This window comes from Notamacropus eugenii, chromosome 2 (assembly GCF_028372415.1).
Source record: "Notamacropus eugenii isolate mMacEug1 chromosome 2, mMacEug1.pri_v2, whole genome shotgun sequence".
Taxonomy (NCBI): Eukaryota; Metazoa; Chordata; class Mammalia; order Diprotodontia; family Macropodidae; genus Notamacropus; species Notamacropus eugenii.
Window position 1 is genome coordinate 184,081,306 of NC_092873.1, and position 22,018 is coordinate 184,103,323.

Consider the following 22,018-nt stretch of genomic DNA (forward strand, 5'->3'; position numbering starts at 1 on the left):
AGCAGCAGTGGGGAAGAAGGGGTAGGGAGCTAGCTCTATTGTTTAGCAATCCATCTAGTAGTACTTTATGGATGACCCAGCAGGACCAGTCACAACAGTTACTCTTACAAACTGGGAGATAAGAGCTAAAAACCTAGACCACCTCTTTAAACTTGATTATGGGAAAAAAGAAAGAAAACTTAAGAGTTTCCAAGATAAAGCATGTCCACTAATTATGTAATATTAAATTCTGTACCTCCAGAAAGACATTCAGAAAAGCTACCTTATCTACATTTTATTTGAAAAAAAAAACCCACAAAAATAAAATAAACGTATCACTAGCCCCTTTGTAATACAGGAATTTTTATGGAAAGATAACAGTGAAACAATTTTCTCTCCTTCCTCTCTGGACACTTATACCCCTAAATAACTGATACTTAGCAAGTTGGAATATTTAACTTTTTAAAGGGGAGAGATTGGATTCAATGAAAGATTAAAAAAGGGGTGTTGGGAATTCTTCTAATCCAATCTCTCAAATTAATTGAGGCTCCAATAGGCTAACTTGTCTAAAGTCACAGAGTAAATAGTAAAGCTTTGATTTGATGAATGAGTGTATTTAAGCATTTACTGTGTGCTAGGGCAGGGGCAGGGGCAGGGGATTTGGTCTGTGAAGTTTGGAGCCAAAGGCCAGCACTTGAGGACTAAGAGGGCCACATGTGACTTCGAGGTCACAGGTTTCCCACCCCTGTGCTAGGCATTGTGCTGAGTGCTGGGGATGTGAGCAGAGAAAGCAATCTAGTTTCTTCTCTTAAGGAACTCATATTCAAATAGGATAAAACATCATACAAAGGAAAGTTTAGGTACAGGGTGGATTGAAAGACCCAGAAGTCCTAAGGATGCAGCGTCTGGGCAAACAGCAGGGACCAGGGATCCTTAGGAGGACATCGTCAGTAAGTCATAGAACAGTTCATAGGATCTGCAGGGCACAGAGGCAGTAGTGGTAGGTTAAGGGTTTAAGACCTACTGGTCCTTCTACTTATTGGTAGGAACAGAGTTGGTGACTCTCAGTGCATCCAAGCCAGGTGAGTAATAAAGCTGCCCAGGTGGTGAGCAAGCAAGCAGCCTAGGTTTGAAGTGACTGGGACTGGAGCACAGGAAATTGAGAAACTGAACCCAAGTGCCTTGACTTGAGAATCAAGAAAAAGGAATGAGGGGTGACCAAGATAAGTTTAAGTATTCCTTAAACGGAAATCAATAGCAAAAAAAACCAGTGTAATGAGTCTTAAGATTCCACAAAACTCTGCATTAGAAAGCCATGGTAGTAAATAATAGTACTGCAGATTTGAAGAGTATTTGCAGATTCTTCATAAACTTTCTTCTACATCTATGAAATGATGCTAGCAACACTCTAATTGAAAATATCATATACTAATTTTAAACCAATTTCAATACTAATTTAAATTTAATTTAACTAATTTTAAAGATAAGGAAATGGAGGGATAGTACAATAAATGGATGTTACAAAGCTAACTAGTGATAGCTGTCTAACCTGTTTACTGACTACTAGCCCAGAACATTTCATAGGACTAAGCATCATTTATGTCCAGAACTTCCTCTAAAATTCCACTCCAAAGACGCTTCACAACCTAAGGGCCATCTTTGGATCTTCAGGGCTATGCTAACAGTGCAAAATCTCTAGCAAGTTGGAAAATCTTTAGGCATAGTCCTGGCAACAGACAATGTCTATTATGTCTACTTTTTGGAGGAATATAGTAGCTAAATATGGAGAGGCTCATTAAGTAGGCTAGCAACTTGGAGATGAATTCTTTGGCTGGGGCAATCCATAAAAAAAGAAAAATATAAATGGACCCCAATCTGTGTGATTTCCTTTTGTTTCTATAGTGATATTAATTAACAAAGTTACAGGAAAGGGGGCAAAAGGTACTAAGAATTTTTAGAATGTCTACAAACATTTAGCTCTTGGTACTTTAAATGTAAGATTCATGTACAAATAAGTGGATACACTATTGAAAGAACTTAATTGTATTAATCTTTCACATTCATTGTGAATGAAAGCAGAAAACAAACAGGATACTACTGTTAAATGGAAAGATGACTCAGAAGTTCTCACAGATGGACTTAGCAGAGATGGTTTAATTGTGGCAACAAGAATTTCACAAGACACTCGGTCATCTTATATTTCAGTACTCGTGATAAATATTTGCCAAAAGACCAAGACATTTTGAAAGATAACTAAAACTTATGTACCAGCACATGTTGAGGAGGATGAAAAGACAGAGAAATTCCACAAAGAACTCAGGAAGACTTTCCAAATTATATAAACATATACCTTGAAATACAGTAATATCAATGCAAAGAGTGGTTATGTCAGGAACTCATAAAATATATATTGGAAACTTTGGTTTTGTAGCAAAATACAAGAGAGGCTACAGATAATAGTCTAAGGAAAACTTTCATGTGTACATATCATAAATACTTTTCTTCTTAAAAAAAGAATTGGCAGATGCTAGCCATGTCAAACACTGACAGCACAAAATAATGCAACTGGTTATATACTTTAACAGACAGTAAGAAATCTGTTACTGATAATGGGAGTCATTCTCAAATCTTATGTGATCCTATAATCTTATACAGTCAGACTTCTAATTTGTAAAGATCGAAATAAGAAATGAAATGGCATGCAACTAAAACATTTCTCTTCCAACATTTAAATAGCTGTTGGTGCCAAAAGAAACTAGATGGAAAAATGGATGTTGACACAGATTACAACCTTTTCTTAAAGAAATTTAACTGGTGGCCAATAATTGCCATAATGAAGAGACCATAACAGCTGAAAAACCACTTGAGCCAGTGAACATTTAATCTCCTTGTCAAATTGAGGGATATGGTAACCAAGGGCAATGCCAGTTTAGAATACAAACTCATTTATAGAATCTTATGGAGAAGATATATATATATGTATATATATTCCTATAAGATGTTTAGCACTATTAACAGGGGAAGTCCAGTTCATAGCCCAAATAGAACAGTGAGTCTCTAGAAATCGCAGGATCAGAGATTTAGAGCTAGAAAAAACTTTAAAGGTCGGGTCCAACTCCTTTATTTTATAGTAGGTAAAGAAACTGAAGTCCAAAGATATTAACTGATTAATCTAGGGTGAAAACTAATAAGTGTCTGAGAAGAAATCCAAATCAAGATCTTCTTGAAGCCAAGTCCAATACTCTGTCAACTCTAACTGCAATTCTCTGGATTCTCCTATTTTTAGATATAATTATACATCACGCCCTAGAATACTGTAGTTTCCTTAATGAGAACCATAACTATTCAAGAGTACAGTGTACTCAGAAAAAAAATAAGTGAATGAAGAATGCTTATTGTCCAGATTACAATATACAACTGCATGGGCTGCCCAAAGAGCCTGTCTGTGAGGACACAGTAACAGAAAGGTAACACAAATAGATAGCGAGCTGGACCCGCCACAGAACACCAGGGAGGGCAGCAGACCAGACTGCCTTTGGGGAAGTGCATGGTTATTTCAATGACACCAAGCTTCTCTCTGAAACAAACAGCCCATTTTTCGAATACCATTATTTGTCTGTTGGTGAAGCATCAATGCAAGTCAGAGAACAGAAGCAGAGAGTCTGAGTTAGAAGAATCTCAGCAACTATCAATTAAACCCATACGTGAACAAGTGGTCAGTTAGTCTCTGAAAGATAAGGAAACTGCCCTCACTTGGGTCAGCCCATTCCATTTTGGAACAGCTTAAATTGCTAGGAAGGTTTTCCTGCCATCAAACCTAAATTTTCTTCTGCCTTTTCCACACATGGCATCTGATTCTGCCCTCTGGAACCGAATACAATAAGTGTAATATTTCTGTTCTCTGTGAGCTCTTCAAACACTTGAAGACAATGAGCACGTCTCTTTTGAGTCTTCTCTTTTCCAGGATAAACATGTTAAATTTCTTCACTGATCCTCTTCTAACATGGACCCAAAGTCCTTCACTGCCCTAGCTGCCCTCCATGGGATATTCTCCTTTTTATCACTGTCTTTCTGTAACATTCAAAACTGAAGAAAATACTTAAGATTAGGTCAACAAAGGCAGAGTGCAGTGGGACTATGCCCTTTTTCTTGGAAACTATACTTCTTTTAATCCAGTCCAAGGTCCCATTAACTTTTTTTGCTCCCCACATGCTACTGATAGCTCATATTGTGCTTATAATCCACTAACAACACTCTTCCCAATCTTCTTCAGAGCAACTGCTTTCTAAACATTCTTCCCTTATCTTGTACCTATGAAGTTAATTTTTTAATTTTCCTAAGAATGATATTTTATATTTGTTCTAATTGAATTTCATCTTATTAGATTCAATCCAATGCTTTGGCTTGTCAAAATTCTTTGGTTTTTATATAGTCTATTATTTTTATTTTTCGTGACAAATTTTTAAAATTAATCTGTTCTTCTCCTTGCTCCCCCCACTAACAATTGAGCAAAAAGAAAATTTTAAGCCCCTCAATATATAGCTGTGTAGTCCAGCAAAGCAAATTCCTGAATTAGCCATGTCTGTAAATGTACGTCTCTTTTTTTCATTTTAAGATCAATGACTTCTAGGAAGAGAGTAGCATGTTTCATCTTTATTCTTTTGGACTCATGGTTCATTGTGTTGACAAGAATTCTAAAGTCTTTCTACATTGTATTTTCCTATAATGTCACCATTGTATAAAATGTTCTAGTTCTAATCACGTCACTCTGCATCAATTCATAAAGATCTTTCCAATTCCATGATGAGCAGGGGGACTTCAGACTTCTGCCTGGAAAAACTTTTATCAATTGATGCTGAGTGAAATTAACACAATCAGGAGAACATTGTACACAGTAACAACACTGTGTGATGACTAACTTTGATACACTTGGCTCTTCTCAGCAATGTAAAGATCTAAGACAACTTCCAAAAACTCACTATGGAAAATGCTATGCTCATTCAGAGAAATAACTTTGGAGTCTGAATGCAGATGGAAGCATACTATTTGCTCTCTTTTTCTTCTGTTGTTTTGTTTTGTTTCTTTTTTCTTGTGGCTCCTCCAATTAGTTCTAATTCTTCTTTACATCATGATTAATTTGAAAACATATTTAATATGAATGTATAAGTAGAGCCTATATCAGATTGCATGCCATCTTGGGGAGGGGAGAGGAAAGGGAGGAGGAGAAAATTTAAAACTCAAAATCTTATGGAAGTGAATGTTAAAAACTAAAAATAAATAAATAATATATATGTATATCTTTCCAATTTCTTTTGAAATCATCCATTTCAGCATTTCTAATGGCACAATAATATTTCATTACATTTCTATACTACAATAGGTTTAGCTATTTTTCCAACAGATTTGTATATTTATATATATTACATATATATTTATAGATAAATAAAATTTCTCTAGTATTTTTATATAGAAAAATACCAACTTAGTTTCCAATTTGGGGCTACCACTACAAATATACTGGTATACATAGAACTTTTTTCTCTATCTTGGCTTTCTATTTAGGTCTATCTACAGAATCTGGTAACCTTTTAGGCATACTTCAAGACCCAAAAGTAACTTGTCTCCATCATTCAGTATATTCGTTCTCATAGGTACACAAACCAACTAATGCAAAAATAGATAATAGAGTCAGTCAACAAGTATTTATTAAATGCCCATATGAACCAGGTACTATGCCAAGTGTTAAGCAAACAGAAAGATAAAAGAAGTTCTAAAAAGTAAAGATATAGTAATTATAGTGATGCAATTACCATAAGACTGACTTGTATCAACTTGCTGTATAGCACCAATACCAATGATAGTTGAATCCTCCTGTCTAAATGATGAGAATCTCCAGAGCCTGATGAATACAATGGTGTATTAAAGGCTAATTTCTGTGTGACTTACAGAAATAGCAGGATAGGTACATGAAGAGCAATTGATGATTTTGTAGACATTAATAGGGAGATGGCAGGCAAACTACATGAGGACTGAACTCCAGTAGTCAAGCTGTTGTGACAATAGGGGTAGCTTGACTGAAATAAGCGAGAGAGATCTTCCTTAGTCCTATGAGTTATCATCAGTGATTTTAAAAAGTGCAGTTCATATGCAGTAGAGAAATGGGATAACTAGGTTGGAAATATTCTAGGAAACAACTGGCCCTAAGAAAAATATTTTTATTGCTGCATCTGGAATCTTAATTGGTCTGTCTCAAACCTCCCTCCCCTCCAATCCCTTCTTCACAAACTGCCAAATAAATATTGCTAAGATGCAGATCTAAGTCATTCCTGTACCCTAGATATTCTAGTGGCTCTCTATTGCCTCTAATATAAACCACAAAGTCCTCTAGATGATATTCAAAGTCCTTCATAATCTAGATCCAACTCACCCTTCTGGGTCCATCACACATCACTCTACGTTTCAGACAAACTGGTTTACTCAGCGTCCCTCAACCACGACATTCCACCTTCTAACGCCTTGCTATTACACTGACTTTCTCCTAGGCCTAGAAATGGCTCTCCTTGTATCTGTTCCTTAGCATATCTGAACTCTCCTCAAAGTGGAACTCAAGCCAAACCTCTGACACAGGGCTTTTCCAGATCCTCAAACTTGCTAGTGCCCCTGCCTCTGAAATAAATTTGCACTAAAATTTGCAATGCATTTTTATTGTATCCTCCTACCAGGGCAGTTTTGTTTTTACTTCTAAGTCCCCAGTGTCTGGCACACAGAAAGTGCTAAATAAATATTTATTGAATGAATGAACAAATCCTACCAACCAATATTTGGACAATCTCCCTGAATTTTATACTGAAGATTCAATAATAATTTTAAAAATATATTTATATCTGAAAAATAACCATTATCTTAATTTTAACTCATGTCATACTTTATTTTTTAACTTCAATAATGTAGTTAACATTATAAATTTTATATATACATATATATATATGCTTATATTCTATATGGCTTTATCAAAAGCAGATCATGCCAGATTAATCACATTTTCTTTTTTTGGTAAGAGTATTAGATGGATAGATAAGGGAAATGTTACAAACAATAATTTAACTAGATTTTAGCAAAATATTTAATACTTTCACACTATTCTTGTGAAAAAGACAGAAAGATATAGGCTAAGTAAAAGAAAAGTTAGGTGGATTTAATCAATCAATCAACATTTATTAAGCACTTACTGTGTGCCAGGCACTGTGATAAGCACTGGATTTAGAACTTGTTGAATAGCCAGACCCAAAGAAAAGTCATTACTATTTCAATGTCTGCTCTGAAGAAGGTCTCTGGCACAGTACAGTCAAGCTAACACTGAAATAAGGACCACCAAGGATCCCTGTGGAATGCATATTGGCTTAGAAAACTACAGATTTGCATAATCTATGTTCAAGTGTATTTTTTTGTTAAATATTTTCTAATTGCATTTTAATTGGATTTGAGCTATTGTTAGGAGTGTATCAGGCCCCATGTTTGACACTTTTGCTACAGTGTACACACCAAGTATGAGTGCTTGGCACTGTCACATTTTCACTAATGCCTTAGATAAAACATATATGTCATGGCTGTTAAATTTATAACTGCCACAAAGTTGGGAAGCCTTCATGCTCAAAGAGGACCAAGCCATCAAGATGACATGACTTGCAGTTGACTTTGATTTGAGTGAGGGAGCACTGTGCAAGGTCACCAACCTCACTTTCTTCTCCAGAGCCATCTGGGTTCAGTGATCTGATATTTATTAGGATGACTGGAAATGGCCCAGGATGCAGTGGGAGACCCTGGCCCTTTCAGGCTAAGGTCTTATCACATTCTCAGGTTAAGTGAGATATACTCATTCAATGAGTAGGCTTCTTTAAATTGTTAGTCAAGGGATGACCCATTTAATAACAATAAAAAAAGTAAAACTAGGAGGGGAAGACCCTTAGGGTTCCTGGATAAAAGAGAAGAAATTACTATTTAGTAGGTGTTACACTGAAGGACAGATCCTAAAAGGTTGAATGCTTCCTGAGGCTATCCACCAGGATGATGATCATGCTTATAAGGACCAATCAAAGCAAATGGGACCAATTAGTCTGAAAAAGACAAGATTTAGTGGGATTACGATAGTCAAATTCAAATATCTGAACACTGGTCCATGGAAAGTGGAATAGACACTTTCTGACTGACTGCAGGAAAAGAGAAGTAAGATCAACGGATATAAATTGTAAAAAAGGCATATTCAGTCTGGATGTCAAGAGTAACTTTCTAAAAATAAGAATTATCCAACAGAACAATGAGCTCCCTCATACAGATAAAATTACAAATTGCAAATCCTATATCTCATGTGAAAACTTTCCCATTGCACAGATTAACAATTCAATCGTTTTAGAATTATCTGTTATTTAGAAAGTAAATTTGATTAAATCCAGTATGCTGACCTATTAGAGACCTTGGTTTAAAAAGGCCAAAATCTTCCACTGCATCCAAGGCCATCTCCAGTCATCCTGATTTGTATCTGGCCACTGGACCCAGATGGGTCGAGAAAATAAAGTGAGGCTGATGACCTTGCATAGCCCTTCCTCATTTAGATTCAATTCACATGCACATCATGGCATCACCTTCTAGATGTCAGGGTCCTCTTTGAGAGCCAATGACAAAAAACAGCAACAATCTATGTCTAATACCATATACATCCATACTCATGCATGCATCTCTACTTTCTGCAGAATTGCCTAAAAGACTAGCCTAGAATTAATTTTATTATTAATCTTAAGAATCAAAGAATAGAAAAAATTGATAAAACTAAAACTGTATGCATTCTTTTGGAAAATTATTAATTATTTTTGTCTAAGACTTTCTTATTTATAGACTTTACATTTAAATGAATATCCTTAAAGCCTTCTAGCCACATCTAGTTCTAAGACTCAAAATTATCTAGATATTTTGGTTCTAAGAGTATAGAACCAGACTGAAAGGAAAGCTGACTTACTGCTATTGACTAATTGGTTTAAAAAATGTGGTCTGAATGGGCAAAGAATCTTAAGTACAGGATAATTCTTCAGGAAATACAATTTTATTATTTTTAAATATTATTGAATACCTAGAACTAAAAAATGTTATCAAAAAGAGATACTTAGAACTGTTTTAATGGACAAGAATGATCTGCAATTCATAAATTATGTTTATATATCAATATGAGTTTTAAAATAATTGAAAACTCAAGTCTCTTTGGTAAGTCAAACATTTTCTTTGAAATCTTCTGTACTAATTTATTTATTAAATCCCTGTCCCACAAATGGTATAAAGGTATATTTCAGTTTGGTCCTTAACTGATGACAAATTCTGAGTTAAGTAGAATTCAAAATGAGAATATTTTACTGTAACATTTATCCACAAGGTTTGAGAGGTAAATACTTCTTTCTATTCCTCATGAGGTTATTTTGATATGGGGTTGGTCACAAGCATAATGACTAAGGCCATTCAATTTTGTGGGTAATGGTTTATTTCTGCTAACTGAGCAGTTTTATCTAAAAGCAGAGCTGTCTCACCAGTTAGCTGACAACAGACTTCTATAAAACATGAAAGTTTTATAATAGATTCCAGGAATTTTTAAAGCTACAGTAGGCTAAATTTGCTTCCAGACCAATTAGTGGGACTCTCTTCAATGCCATATTTGAGTTTCTGCTGAGGAAATATAGCTCATAATGGTATCAAGTTAGAAGCACAAGGATTTCTTTTTGGTTTGGGAATTACAGTAAACCTTCACAAACTTCCTCTCCTGGGCCCATACCCAGGGGAGGGGCTGCCTGGCAAGCAGTCCATCAAGTCCTGACTTTAGATTCCAAACCCATCCCACACCCTTTCCAACATAATGAGACTGTAGCTTATTCAAGCCACCCATGGCCACACATCAACAGTTTCTTTATTCTTAACATTTCGAGAAAAACATTCCCTATTTGCTTGTTGGCCATAAAAAACACATATGTTCTCAGACTCTTTGCCACCTAAAAAAGGAAAGTGGATTTGACAAACAAATAAAAAAAAATACTAGCATGAAAGGGGCAAGAAAAAGAAGGAATTTCTCAACAATTTAGAACTGGAAATATAGAACTCTGTTTAGTCGGGAAGTGTTGGCTGTCTTCATTCTGTGGAAAATTTACCTAATCTTTTTGGGCACGGTGCCATATTACATACACCAAGAACAAGGGAATGTGTCCTGAGAAAAAAGGTTTATTCATTCTCTTAATACTTATTGAATTCCCATAGGGTGCCTGGAACTGTATACTAGGTACTAAAAGATATAAGTTTGGAAACTGGCCAGTGACAGATGGAATTACTTTACTGCATAATTTGAAGTTTTGCCTTTGTAAATTAAGATCCTGTTTTATGTGAGTCCTGGTTAAAACTTAAGAGTTCACCCACTTCCTACCAGCTTGACAGCCTGTGAAATCAGCCAGGTCACTTCTACTCTGGGTTTGAATTTTTGGCAAATATGGAACAGAAGCAGGCAAGCTGTTATCCATGGAAAAATCCATTCTTCTAGAATTCCCCCCTTCCCCACCTCCCTTTGGACCAATAAAGCTTTGGTTTCCAAGCCTTCAGGCCACAGAACAAGCTGTTGATTTTGCTAGAAAACAACAGCAGGGGGGCAGTTTTTATATAAAGTTTTATAGAAACCTCAATTTACATAAAAAACAGTTCCACTGCCAGAGAGACCATCACCCAAAGAGATTAGCGTTCTTCAGTTGGTGACTTTAGGAATCAACTAGCTAACAAATCATCTGTGCTCCATGGGAAAGGGACAGAACAGAAAGCCAAGTGATCAGACTGCTCAGTTTTACACACACACACACACACACACACACACACACACACACACACACACACACACACTACAAATAGCGCTTCTGGCAGTGTTACCCCAAATCTTATGCTCTGTGAACTATCATGTTCATCCTGTCCATTTGACTTTCCCCTCCTCCTAGCTTTAATATTTGTTCAATCTCTCTTTTATGACAACTGACAACTTTTACATTTTTATAATATTTAAAGTTTATATTAATAGCTAATTGTTTTAGAGCGCTTTATGGTTTGCAGAGTGTTTACAAATACCATTTCCTTTGAGTGTCATCACAGCTCTGTAAAGAAAGTGCTATCATTACTATCACTCCTATTTTACAAATGATAAAACTGAGGTTGAAAGGGATCGATTGGACATGATCAGGGTCACAATGCTAGGAAACGGGCAAGGCAGGATTTAAACTCAGGTTTTCCCCGACTCTTAAGTCCAATACCCTATCCAATACACCACCTAGCTGCCTAACAATAACAAAGAACTTTCCTTTTAAGGAACCTTGGGGTGGGAAGGGCAAGAATTGCATCTTCATTTTGAAGAGAAGGAGAGGTTAAATGAAGTGTTCTCTGGGGGGAAAGGTCACAATTCATAGCTAAAATGAAGGGGAGAAGAACTATGATCCATGGATTCAATCATTCTCTCATTGGCACAGGTAAGAGAGCTGGCTACATGCACAGACTTGACCATCTGTGAACTAGCTTGGCACATGGCGGACATAGATATCTGAGAACTATTTTTATTCTTGAGCATTGCCAGCAATAGAATTTTTGAAACAACAAAACTATAATGTCTCTCATGAGCTTACATTGGCCACTCCTTTTTCTAATTATAGAATTCTAAGGCATGGCAAAGTGGATAAAGTCCTGGACTGGGAGTTAGGAAGGCTGAAGTTTGAATTTCAAGTCAGACATTTGTTAGTTATGAAGTCACTTAACCTCTCCGAGTCTCAGCTTCCATATCTATAAAATGGAAATAATAACAGTACCTACCAAATAGGGTTATTTTGAAGATTAAATGAGATAACATAGGATAATAAGCATTTTGAAAATTTCAGAGGTTCTTTTTCTATAACCACAATTATCATCATTATCAATAATAATCCATTTCTTCACTGAGAAATAGCCCTCTAGGCACTTTCTACAGAGATAAGCTGAGCAAAGCCTCTGGAAAAGTGAAGACCACTATCCTTCACCATGCCATATTTTATTAAGAATCAAATCTCTTTAATTCTCAATTTCCAGGAAGAAATAGCTTAAATTAATGGAACAACTTACTTTGGGAGGGTAGGGCATGGGGCAGTTTTATATTAACTACTTTGCTATCAGGAAGGGTAGAAAGTCAGTAAGTAACATTTATTTAGGACCTACTCTGTGGCAGGCACTATGCTAAATATTAGGGATACAAAGAAAGACAGTAACAAGTCTCCATTCTCAAGGAAATCACAATCTAATGGGGAAGACAATATGCAAACAACTATGCACTTACAAATAAGATTTATACAGGATGAACTAGGGGTAGTCTCAGAGGGAAGGCACTATGGTGAGTCTTTAGCAGAGACCTGACAATTCATGAGTCTCTGCCTTTCTCAAAAACTCTTTCTGTAAAGTTGCAAAATGTAAAATTTCACCAATACCCATTACTTGACCTTTTCTTCCCAGTCACCTCTATACAAAGAATTATGCCACCCTGTTCCATTCTACTGTTTCCTATATATTTCAAGACCCATATTTTTCATGAGATTTAGCCCACTCATAGCTTAGCCATTTCTAAATCACATAGCTTTTTGTTGCAAGATGATAAGATGGAAGCAATATCCACAGTGATGAAATCACAGATCTTTCAAAGTATGAATGAATCAAAGTTATCACTTGGCCAAGAAGGAAAATAACAGCTAAGAAAAAAAATCCTTCATTATCTTCCTAGCATTAATGAAGTAATGGTTACTAGTGAAAAGGGGCAGCAATTTTTTTCTTTACTTTAAAAAGAAAGAGAGAGAGTGCCAGGGTATGAGGTAGTTATTCCTTTCTGAGGACACAAAAGAAATTAAGCATACTGACTTGTTCACATATAAATTATCACCACTATAAAGAAACTCATTCTTAAGTGTGTTCATTAAGTATAAGGAAAGTTAATTAGTCTCTCCTCTATAATAAGGATTTTCAAGGTTCCATTAAGTTCTATAGAACCAAACCAAATTGTAGTTTTGTCTGAAAATGAAAGTCATTGATTTTAAGTGAACTCTGTATCTATCCCATGGATGTTGTACACTGATAATTCACAGCAACCATTACTTATGGCCATCTATTTGACTTTTGTGGCATTATGAGACAGTTTTGCGTTTTCTTTGACCTATACCCAGTTATTATAAATCACACTGAACCATACCTGAAATTTTTCACCCCGGTTCATTTGAGTTGATCGAAATTCAGGGGAATCTATAAAGGCACAGGGGTAAATATTATGCAGAAAATGTCCTCGATAGGAGACCTTCATTCTGATGATAAAAATATTTGTTAATAACATGCATATAACATTTTAGCAACAAATGGTAATATGAATTGAATCTGAACATTTACTATCCTCATCACTTCCTGGGGTTTTGAAGTTCTTTTGTTTTTGAAGACTGACCACAGGTGCAAGACACATCTGAGTGTTCTCACTCGATCTCTGGACAAATATTTAACCAATGAATTTTCTTGACAGTGCTTTCTAGAGCACAGAACATCTCTCCCAAAGGCAGAATCCATTTTTAAAGCCGTGATATCTCAAGTCATGGTTGTTTTAACATAATAATTTCAATCCTATGATGTCTGGCATCACTCTTAGAAGTTCGATTTCTGGAAATCAACAAAGAATAAAACAACCAAACCTGCTTTTTTTCTCCCCAGAGGTAAGACTTAAAACATTGCATCAAAACTTGAAGAAGAGATGTTATTTCTTATTCTAATTTTATTGTTATCCCTTATAGCAAGTGCAATTCTGACCCTCTAACTTTAAAAGGCAAAAAAATAAAATATATATGGAGAAATAACCATCTTAAAACAAGTGAGAATTCTGTGAATTCACCGAAGTGTATAGAAATAAATTCTAACCATCTCTACCAGTTATAACAAACAAATCCAATTGTTTTCAACAATTCTAACATTTACTGCTATCTAAAGTAAGAACCTCAATTTTCGTATAGCACCTACTTTCCCTTCAGTAAGATACTTAGGCGGTCATCCACAGATGTTTTATCCTCGGCAGCATAGGTCTGGCCCCTTTTTAGGGTCTGAATACTGCAAAACTGTCCAGTTAATCTTTTGAACAATTCTGGGGGTACATGTAGTGGTTCAAACATTCGCCGGTATACACCAGTGAGTTCCTTTTCGATTTTTATCTGGAATACAAAGCATAAGAACTAGTTGAAAGGGTTGATTCAGTAAACATAAAAGATATGTTTCTATATTCTCTTCTTAAAGGGTAAACATGTTTCTAATTTATATTATGGATCTTCTACTCATCTCAATATACTGCTTGTGGAAAGATGAAGTAATGATACTGATTTCTATTTTACATTAATTTTTAAAAATAAGATTTATTGATACCTTTTGTTTTTACAAAGTCATTTCTGGATATGCAACTTTCTCCTTCTAAAAACAACCTGACCCACAATAAAAATCTTCCTCATAATAAAGGGGAAAAAATTTAGCAAAAGCAACGGATACTGTAACCTTGGCTGACAACATAGGCAATATTCTTGCCTATGCTCTACTTCAAGGCAATAGTTTCACTGAAATTGAACAGTGTAAAGGCATAAGAAGGCTCTTTATATTCATAACTTCTCTTCCTATGGGTTGTGAAATAACCGAGCTTTTAGTCACAATATATTATCTGTTGTCACAATATAGCATAGCTGTCCTTTCTAGTTCTATCAATAAAATGCTGAAATTTGCCATAACTGGAATACCTTTTTAAATAATATATATGGACTGAAAAAATAAAACAAAACATGCTCACTTTTAAATACTGCATCACGATTAGAAATAGTCCACAAAATAGCCACTATCAGAAAATATGCAGCAGTTCACTAAGCATAGTCTATGGAGTTCTGGGATGTCCCCAAGGTCCAAATTATTTTCATAGTAATACAAAGACATTAGTTGCTTATTAAATTACTCTTCCCTTTCCAATTATTTATCTGTAGGAGGCCAGATTTTCTTCATACACTTGAACCAAAACAAGTCACACAGATTGAAAGCAGAAGTACGTGTAAGAATCTAGCTATCTTCTATTAAGCCAAACAATTAAAGAAATTTTCAAAAATGTGTAAAACAAAGCCACTCTTCTCACTATTTTTTTTTTTGGAAAATAGTTACTTTTCATAAAAATTATTTATGTTGACATGTCATGGGTCTATTGTCATTTTTAAATGATTTAATATTTTTAAATGCAGGTTTTAATTTTTAATATGGTAAATATCAATAGATGTAACTCACACAAACAAGCTCTTTGGAGTATCCTCAATAATTTTTCAAGAGTATAAAGAAGTTCTGAGACCAAAAAGTTTCAGAACCACTGGACTAGAGAGCAGAGAAGTTAACTGACTTGCCCAGGTTACATAGCCAATATATGTCATAGACAGCACTTAAATCAAGGCATTTCTTAATCCCAGGGCAATTCTTTATCCAGTATTATTCTCTGCCTCTCACTTACATATCATTTTTTTCATTACTTGTCAATATGTCACATAGGCTATTATAGTATAAGATATAATACAATACAATATAGTATGGCATAGCATAATATAATTAATATACCATTCTATAATATGATAAAAAGGTAGGCAACCTCTGGATCACAGATTATTTAATCTTTATAATTCCCCTTATATGATCAGCCATGTTTGGCACATAGAAATACTTAATAAGGTTTATAAAACAGTGCTTATTGGAAAACAGTCATTCCGAAACCACACTGCACAATTTAAATGTATCTATTGTTTGATTATTCTCTGATCTGAGCTCCTCTCCCTCTCTAAGAAGTGACTCTTGAATCCAATGACCTACGAGAACAATGAAAAATGACATAGCAAAGCGTGCACAATTGTAGGGCCTAACGCAGGCCTGGGGAACCTGTGCCCTGGAGGCCACATGAGGCCCTTTAAGGTCCTCTGACTGAATCCAAACTTCACAAAATTTGGATTCAGTCAAAGGGCCATGTGTGAGGACTTAGAGGGTCACATGTAGACTCGACCCCACAGGTTCCTCACCCCTGGCTCACTCAACAGCTCTTTGGAGCACCAGAGAGCCTACAGGGCCATGACTCTACTGAAAGTTCCTGAGGATTTATTCTAACTTTTGGCTTTTATGAATTTAATTGAATGAGGCCCACAAAAGTGAGAAATGCCCACAAAAGCAAATTGATATTTACAAGATTAAGAATCATACATACAAATATGGTATCAAGCTAGTGCTCCTGAGAAGTAGTATTGTGTGTGTCTAGTTCAGATTAAAGATGCACGCCCCTTGAAGGGTTTCCTGAATTTTGTGGCTCTGGGAATAGGAAATGCTTGGGGGTCCTATGAGAACTGGATTTCAGTTCACTGAAAATAATTCGAGATTAACTCATCTCAAAGTTACTAGCTACATTTTCCACAGGCAATCACTTAATTTCTCAGAGCCAGTTTGTTCATCTTTAAGATAATGACAGCTTGGTTTCAGAGACCTGGGTTCAGGTCTTGCTTCTGACATGCACGGGCTATGGGACCCTGAAAAAGTGACTTCTTAGGTCTCTCTCTAAGGCTTTAAGCTGCAGACCAGATATCTCTTGCAGCCATGGCCTCATCATCCTTCAAGTCCCAGTTCCAGTGGCCACATGCTCAGAGAATCTTTCTCTATGAAGCCTGTCCCCATTTAATTCACCTTTCCCTGCCTGAATTCCTATTGCACTATTGCCTGTAACTCATAATTTTCATTTTGTGCTCTAACTGTACTTTTGTGTAAGTTCAGTCTTTCCAAGAATAATGTAAGTTTCTTCAAAGTATTCTGTGTGCAACACTCCCTCATGCTGGGCACAGAATAAGCAACATCAGCTATAGTTATGATAAAAAGATGACATTTTCCATATTCCTTTCCATTATATCTTTAGCATCATGTATTCTTATTTAAAATTTTTTAAAAAGCCAAGCTAACTCATAATGTAGAAGGAGATGCTAAAATGATACTTTTGGAATAGCTAACAGGATAATAATATATCTAAATTTTAAGCGTAGGAAAAAATTGAAATAAATATTGCCTGAAAGGCAGAAGTGATTTTGTGAAAAAAGATCCCATAAACTAGACATCACATTATTGACTAGCATTTAGAATTTGCTGATTCTCAATCAAATTTTCTCCTAAATGAGAGGTATTCAAATGTAATTCAGGAAGATTAATATACCCCCATTACTTAGCTTGTAATTTTTACCTTGCTTTATGAATTCTAAATAAACTCTTAGTTTTTATAGAACTTTTTTGTGTGTATATGTGGGGAGGGTTTCAACCTGTGATTTCATTGGTTTGAGGCAGGTGTGGGGAATCTGCAGGCCACATGTGACCTTCCAGGTCCCTGGGAATGGCCTTTTGACTGATGATTCCAAGCTTTCCAGAACAAATCCTTTTCTCAAGGGGATTTCTTCTGTGAAGTTTGGATTCAGTCAAAGGGCAGCACTTGAGGACCTAGAGGGCTACATGTGTCCTTGAGGTCACAGGTTTCCCACCCCTGGTTTGAAGAAACTCACTCTGCCAACATGCAGTAATTATTCTGCAACTTAGATTCTTAGGGAGTTGTTTGATCCAATGAAAATTTAAGTGATTTGCCCAAATCATACAATTAATATATGCGAGAGGCAGAGCTTGAACCCAGGTCTTGACTTCAAGGTTGGTTCTCTATCCTCTATACCATGCTACTTTTCTAGGAAATGTTCTACATGTTCTAAAACTACAAATTTCTGTAGTTTCCAAAAATGTTACTTTTATATGTACAGAAACAGAAAATCCACTAGAGAAGTCAGAATATAGAAGAACTGAAATTATAGGAAACTCATACATGAACCCTAAAAACTCCTGTTCAAAATTCCCTTTAAACTTATACTCATTATTAACCTGTGAGAGGAACTACATACTGGTCTCTTTTTGTACAGCAGGTACAGAAAATGCAACAGGTTGATAATCAGGAATGCCGAGTTCCAGATCATTATATCCAAAGCACACCGGTAGAGTGTAGCCCAGACGATAAAAAGGGCACATCCTGTCAAATAACAAAAAAAGATAATTCAAGTCTAATTTCAACACATATGTAAAATATCTTCTCCAATATGAAATAATACCTGACAGATATTTCTGGACCACTTACACATTGCGGAAAAGTGAAACATTACATTCATTTTGTTTTGTTTTGTCTTGTTTTTACTGCTGACAAAATGCCCTAGGAGCTTTCTGTTTAAGGCTTTGATTTTGAATGAAAGGATTTAATGAATAATTAAAACTTCCAACTGATAGAACTGGAAACTGAGAGAGGTACCTATCAACTGAGGAATAGCTAAACAAATGATGATATATGAATGGGGTGGGATAATAATTTTGTCATAAAATGATGAAAACATGATTTCAGAGAATTCTGGGAAGACTTGTATGAACTGGTGCAGAGTGAAGAGAACAGAATGAGGAGGATAATACTGACAAAAACAACAACCTTGTAAAGCTGCCAGCTTTGAAAGAAAAGACTTAAGAACTCTGATTACTGCAATGACCAGTTATGATCCCAGAGAACCAATGATGAAGTTACTACTTGCCGACTGACACACAGGTGATGGGCTCAGAGAACAATATATAATTTTTTTGGACATTACCAATATAGGAGTTTATTTGCTTGATTTTGCATTTTTATTACAATGATTCTCTTTAGATTAGAGCGAGGTAGAAGGAAGAAGAAATTGTTTTATATTAATTAAAAAATAATTTAAAAACTCCAAATTGTTAAAAGACTAAATTTATATCTAGGAACATAGGAACAGAGGCAATCTAATTCCCAACAACAATAAACAAAAATAATTCATTTAAGAATTTCATCTGACATTTTTGTATATCATTAATAGGACCCAATTTATGGTGTATATAGAATAGGTATGACCCTGATCAAGTCACAATGTATAATACTTGATACAACTCTTATGATGTTCTGTGTCAACTCTTCCTAACCTGGAGTTACCTATTCTAATAAAATTACAAGTCTGGTCCCAAAAGTCTCCTTAGTGTACATTCAATAATAACAAATTCAAATGCAGATTTTCCCCCCATTTAAACTCTCTAAGTTTTTGTTTCTTTTTACATGAAATATAGCGGCTGTACTAGGTCATCTCTGAGAATCCTTCTAGCCTTAAATTCCATGATTCTGCTTTAATATATTCTTAGCTTTATTAAAATAATATAGAATTATCTCTTCCCTTTTTAATAAGGTTAGCTCATTGACACACTAAAGGTAAGATTCTCTGTCAAAGACCACAGAATCTTAGAGCTGGAAGGAACCTTAAAGGGCATCTAGTCCAGAACTGAACACCAGAAAGAGAAGGGACTTGACCAATGTGACAGAGGTAAAGACTGTCAGTCAGGATTTGAACTCAGGCTTTCTGACTTCAAATCCAGGACTTTTCTGTCACATCATACCTAAATTGAGGCTGTCATTTATATATTCCAGGCAAACCCTCTGATTTTGCCTAACACCCAGATAACCAAGTCAAAAAAGGTTTCATTAGCACTGCTGATCCTGAATAGGTAGGTGATTCAATCCTCCATTTTGCATTACTGACATCTGAAACACTGAAAACAAGCCATCAGAAAAGCCATGTAATCACAGAAGAAAAGTATGGAACATAGCAAAATAAAAAGAACACATGTGCCTTTGCTCAATAAATCAGCACCTCAGTTGGCTCTTTAGGTTGTCTGGAAATAATAAAACCTTTGATTTCATTTCGTCATATATAAACCTGACAAAAAGATAAGATAAATTGATCAAACCAAGAACCATATCATGACAATGAAAAAAAATGATGAAAAAATGTTATTTCACTTACCTATAGTTAACAACCCTCTAAGAAATATCATATGAAGGGTCAAAGTAGTTGGAATAACCAAAGCAGTTGCAAAACAGATATTTGCTACATGGAAAACCAGATGATGTATCTCTCTCCAGTTTTCACAAGTGGTTTCATTGGAGGGCACAGGCATGAGGTTTTGAAACTCAGATGCAAGACCGCTTGTTGTTAATTCATTCAGTGAACTGGGATCTGTGTGATTCATTGTGAAAATTCCTGTTAAGAAAATAAATAAGAAATGCTAAAATTTAGTCATATTATTTAATACTCCATGAGAGTTTCTTGCTTACTTAGCAACAGAACCATTGGCTGACATTATAGAAATAAGTTATGCCTAATTTTACTCAAATGATTTTCTTGAAAAATTTCTTAGAAGTTGAATTGTTAAAAATGAAATCATACTTCAAAATGTATTGAGTTTCAATTAAAAAGAATCCCAATTATAGTTACTTTGACTATTGTAAATACCCAAATTAACTATAAAGGACATATGAAGAAAGATGCTCTTCTGCATCCAGAGAAAGAACAGATAAATAGATGTATAGAATAATTATATACATATACACATATATGTATATGTATGTATGTGTGTATACACCTATTTTTTTCTAATGGTAGCCATCTCTAGAGTGGGGGTAGGGAAGAAAAAAAGAAATGTATGTAATAAATTTGTTGTATATTTGAAAGGAATAGTAAATTGTGCACAGTAGACTTGTAGTTTCATGTGCCATCATTTTTTTCATTGTATTATGTTATGGGAATGCTTGTTTTATTCCATTAATTAAAAATAAAATAAAAAAGAATTCTAATAAAAAAGGAATCTTAATATATTCCATATGTTAAAAGGAATCCTTATAGTGAATTATTCTGTGAAATGAATATAGTGGAAGCACCTCCTAAGGTAGATTTAATTACTTCTTTAATTACTTGAATCATCAAGGATCTTTGATTTCATCAATGTGGATCCTTTCAATGATGCAGCTTTAAACTCTTACAGTGTGTTAGCCAGTGGTATTCATGGGTTGCTATAGCCATAACACTTCATCACCTGGGGCTAACCTTCCAGCAATAAGCCTTTGCTCACTTAGCCAGCCTAGTCCTCGGAGGAGAGACAAAAATTTTGGCCATCACTGGGTCCAGACTTCAAGCCCTTCTACCTTGGAAGGACCTGTTAGACCTTATACTCCATTGACATTGCAATTAAGAATTCAGGATCACCTCCATGGACAACTGGAATGGGACTTTAATAGAGAAAGTTATAGATGAACTAATTGGGGTATATATAACAGAAGCTTACATATCACTGGAAATATCATAAATTCCAGCTGCCTCACTTTTTGCCTGAAGTGGAGCATCTATTATATCCAAAAGTACTAAAAGGAGGAAGGAAATAAGCGGTTATTAAATTCCTACTTCGTGCTAGAAATTGTGCTAAATGCTTTACAAATCTTATCTCATTTGATCTTCACAAGGCTGGGAAGGCTATCATGCTCAGTTTATGATTAGGCATAATAAAAGGCAAATAAAAGTTAAATGATTTATCGAGGCTCATGTGAGGCATAGAGTGCTGGGCCTGGAGTCAGAGAGACCTAAATTCAAATTCAAATCCAGCCTTAGATACTTACTGGCTGTGTAACCTTGGGCAAGCTACTTAACCCTGTTTGCTTCAGTTTCCTCAACTGTCAAATGAGTTGGAGAAAGAAATGGCAAATTACTCCAGTATCTTTACCAAGGACATCCCAAATGAGATCACAGAGAGTTGGACATAATTGAAACAACTTGCACAACAGCAGAAAAGGTGCCATACCTAGTGTCTGAAGCTGGAATTGAATTCAAGTCTTTCTAACTTTACACTCAGTATTCTATCCTCTGTACCATCTATCTGCCTAAAAGAATTTAGATCTAATTTTGCACACAAGATATAAATCTTCTTTTGTCTTTTGTTTCTTTTTTTCCTGTAACGAGAGGGAACAGCATGAGCCTGTGTTTTCACTGAAGTGTAGAAAACTACTTCTTTCCAAGCAGAACAGCAACCAGTCTGTAACATTTAA

General features: G+C 35.4%; 1 protein-coding gene across 5 annotated transcripts in view; it reads right to left on the reverse strand.

The window, feature by feature from the left end:
* POPDC1 (popeye domain cAMP effector 1) overlaps window positions 1-22,018 on the reverse strand; it is a 73,783-nt gene that overhangs the window by 44,338 nt on the left and 7,427 nt on the right. For all 5 annotated transcript variants that reach the window (XM_072642942.1, XM_072642941.1, XM_072642943.1 and 2 more), the window contains exons 2-5: window positions 19,947-20,183; window positions 18,000-18,124; window positions 14,047-14,234; window positions 13,241-13,349 (exon numbers count right to left, since the gene is read on the reverse strand). In XM_072642942.1, coding sequence (XP_072499043.1) covers window positions 13,241-13,349; window positions 14,047-14,234; window positions 18,000-18,124; window positions 19,947-20,172 — 648 coding nt within the window. In that variant the 5' untranslated portion in view covers window positions 20,173-20,183. The remainder of the gene's footprint in view (window positions 1-13,240; window positions 13,350-14,046; window positions 14,235-17,999; window positions 18,125-19,946; window positions 20,184-22,018) is intronic.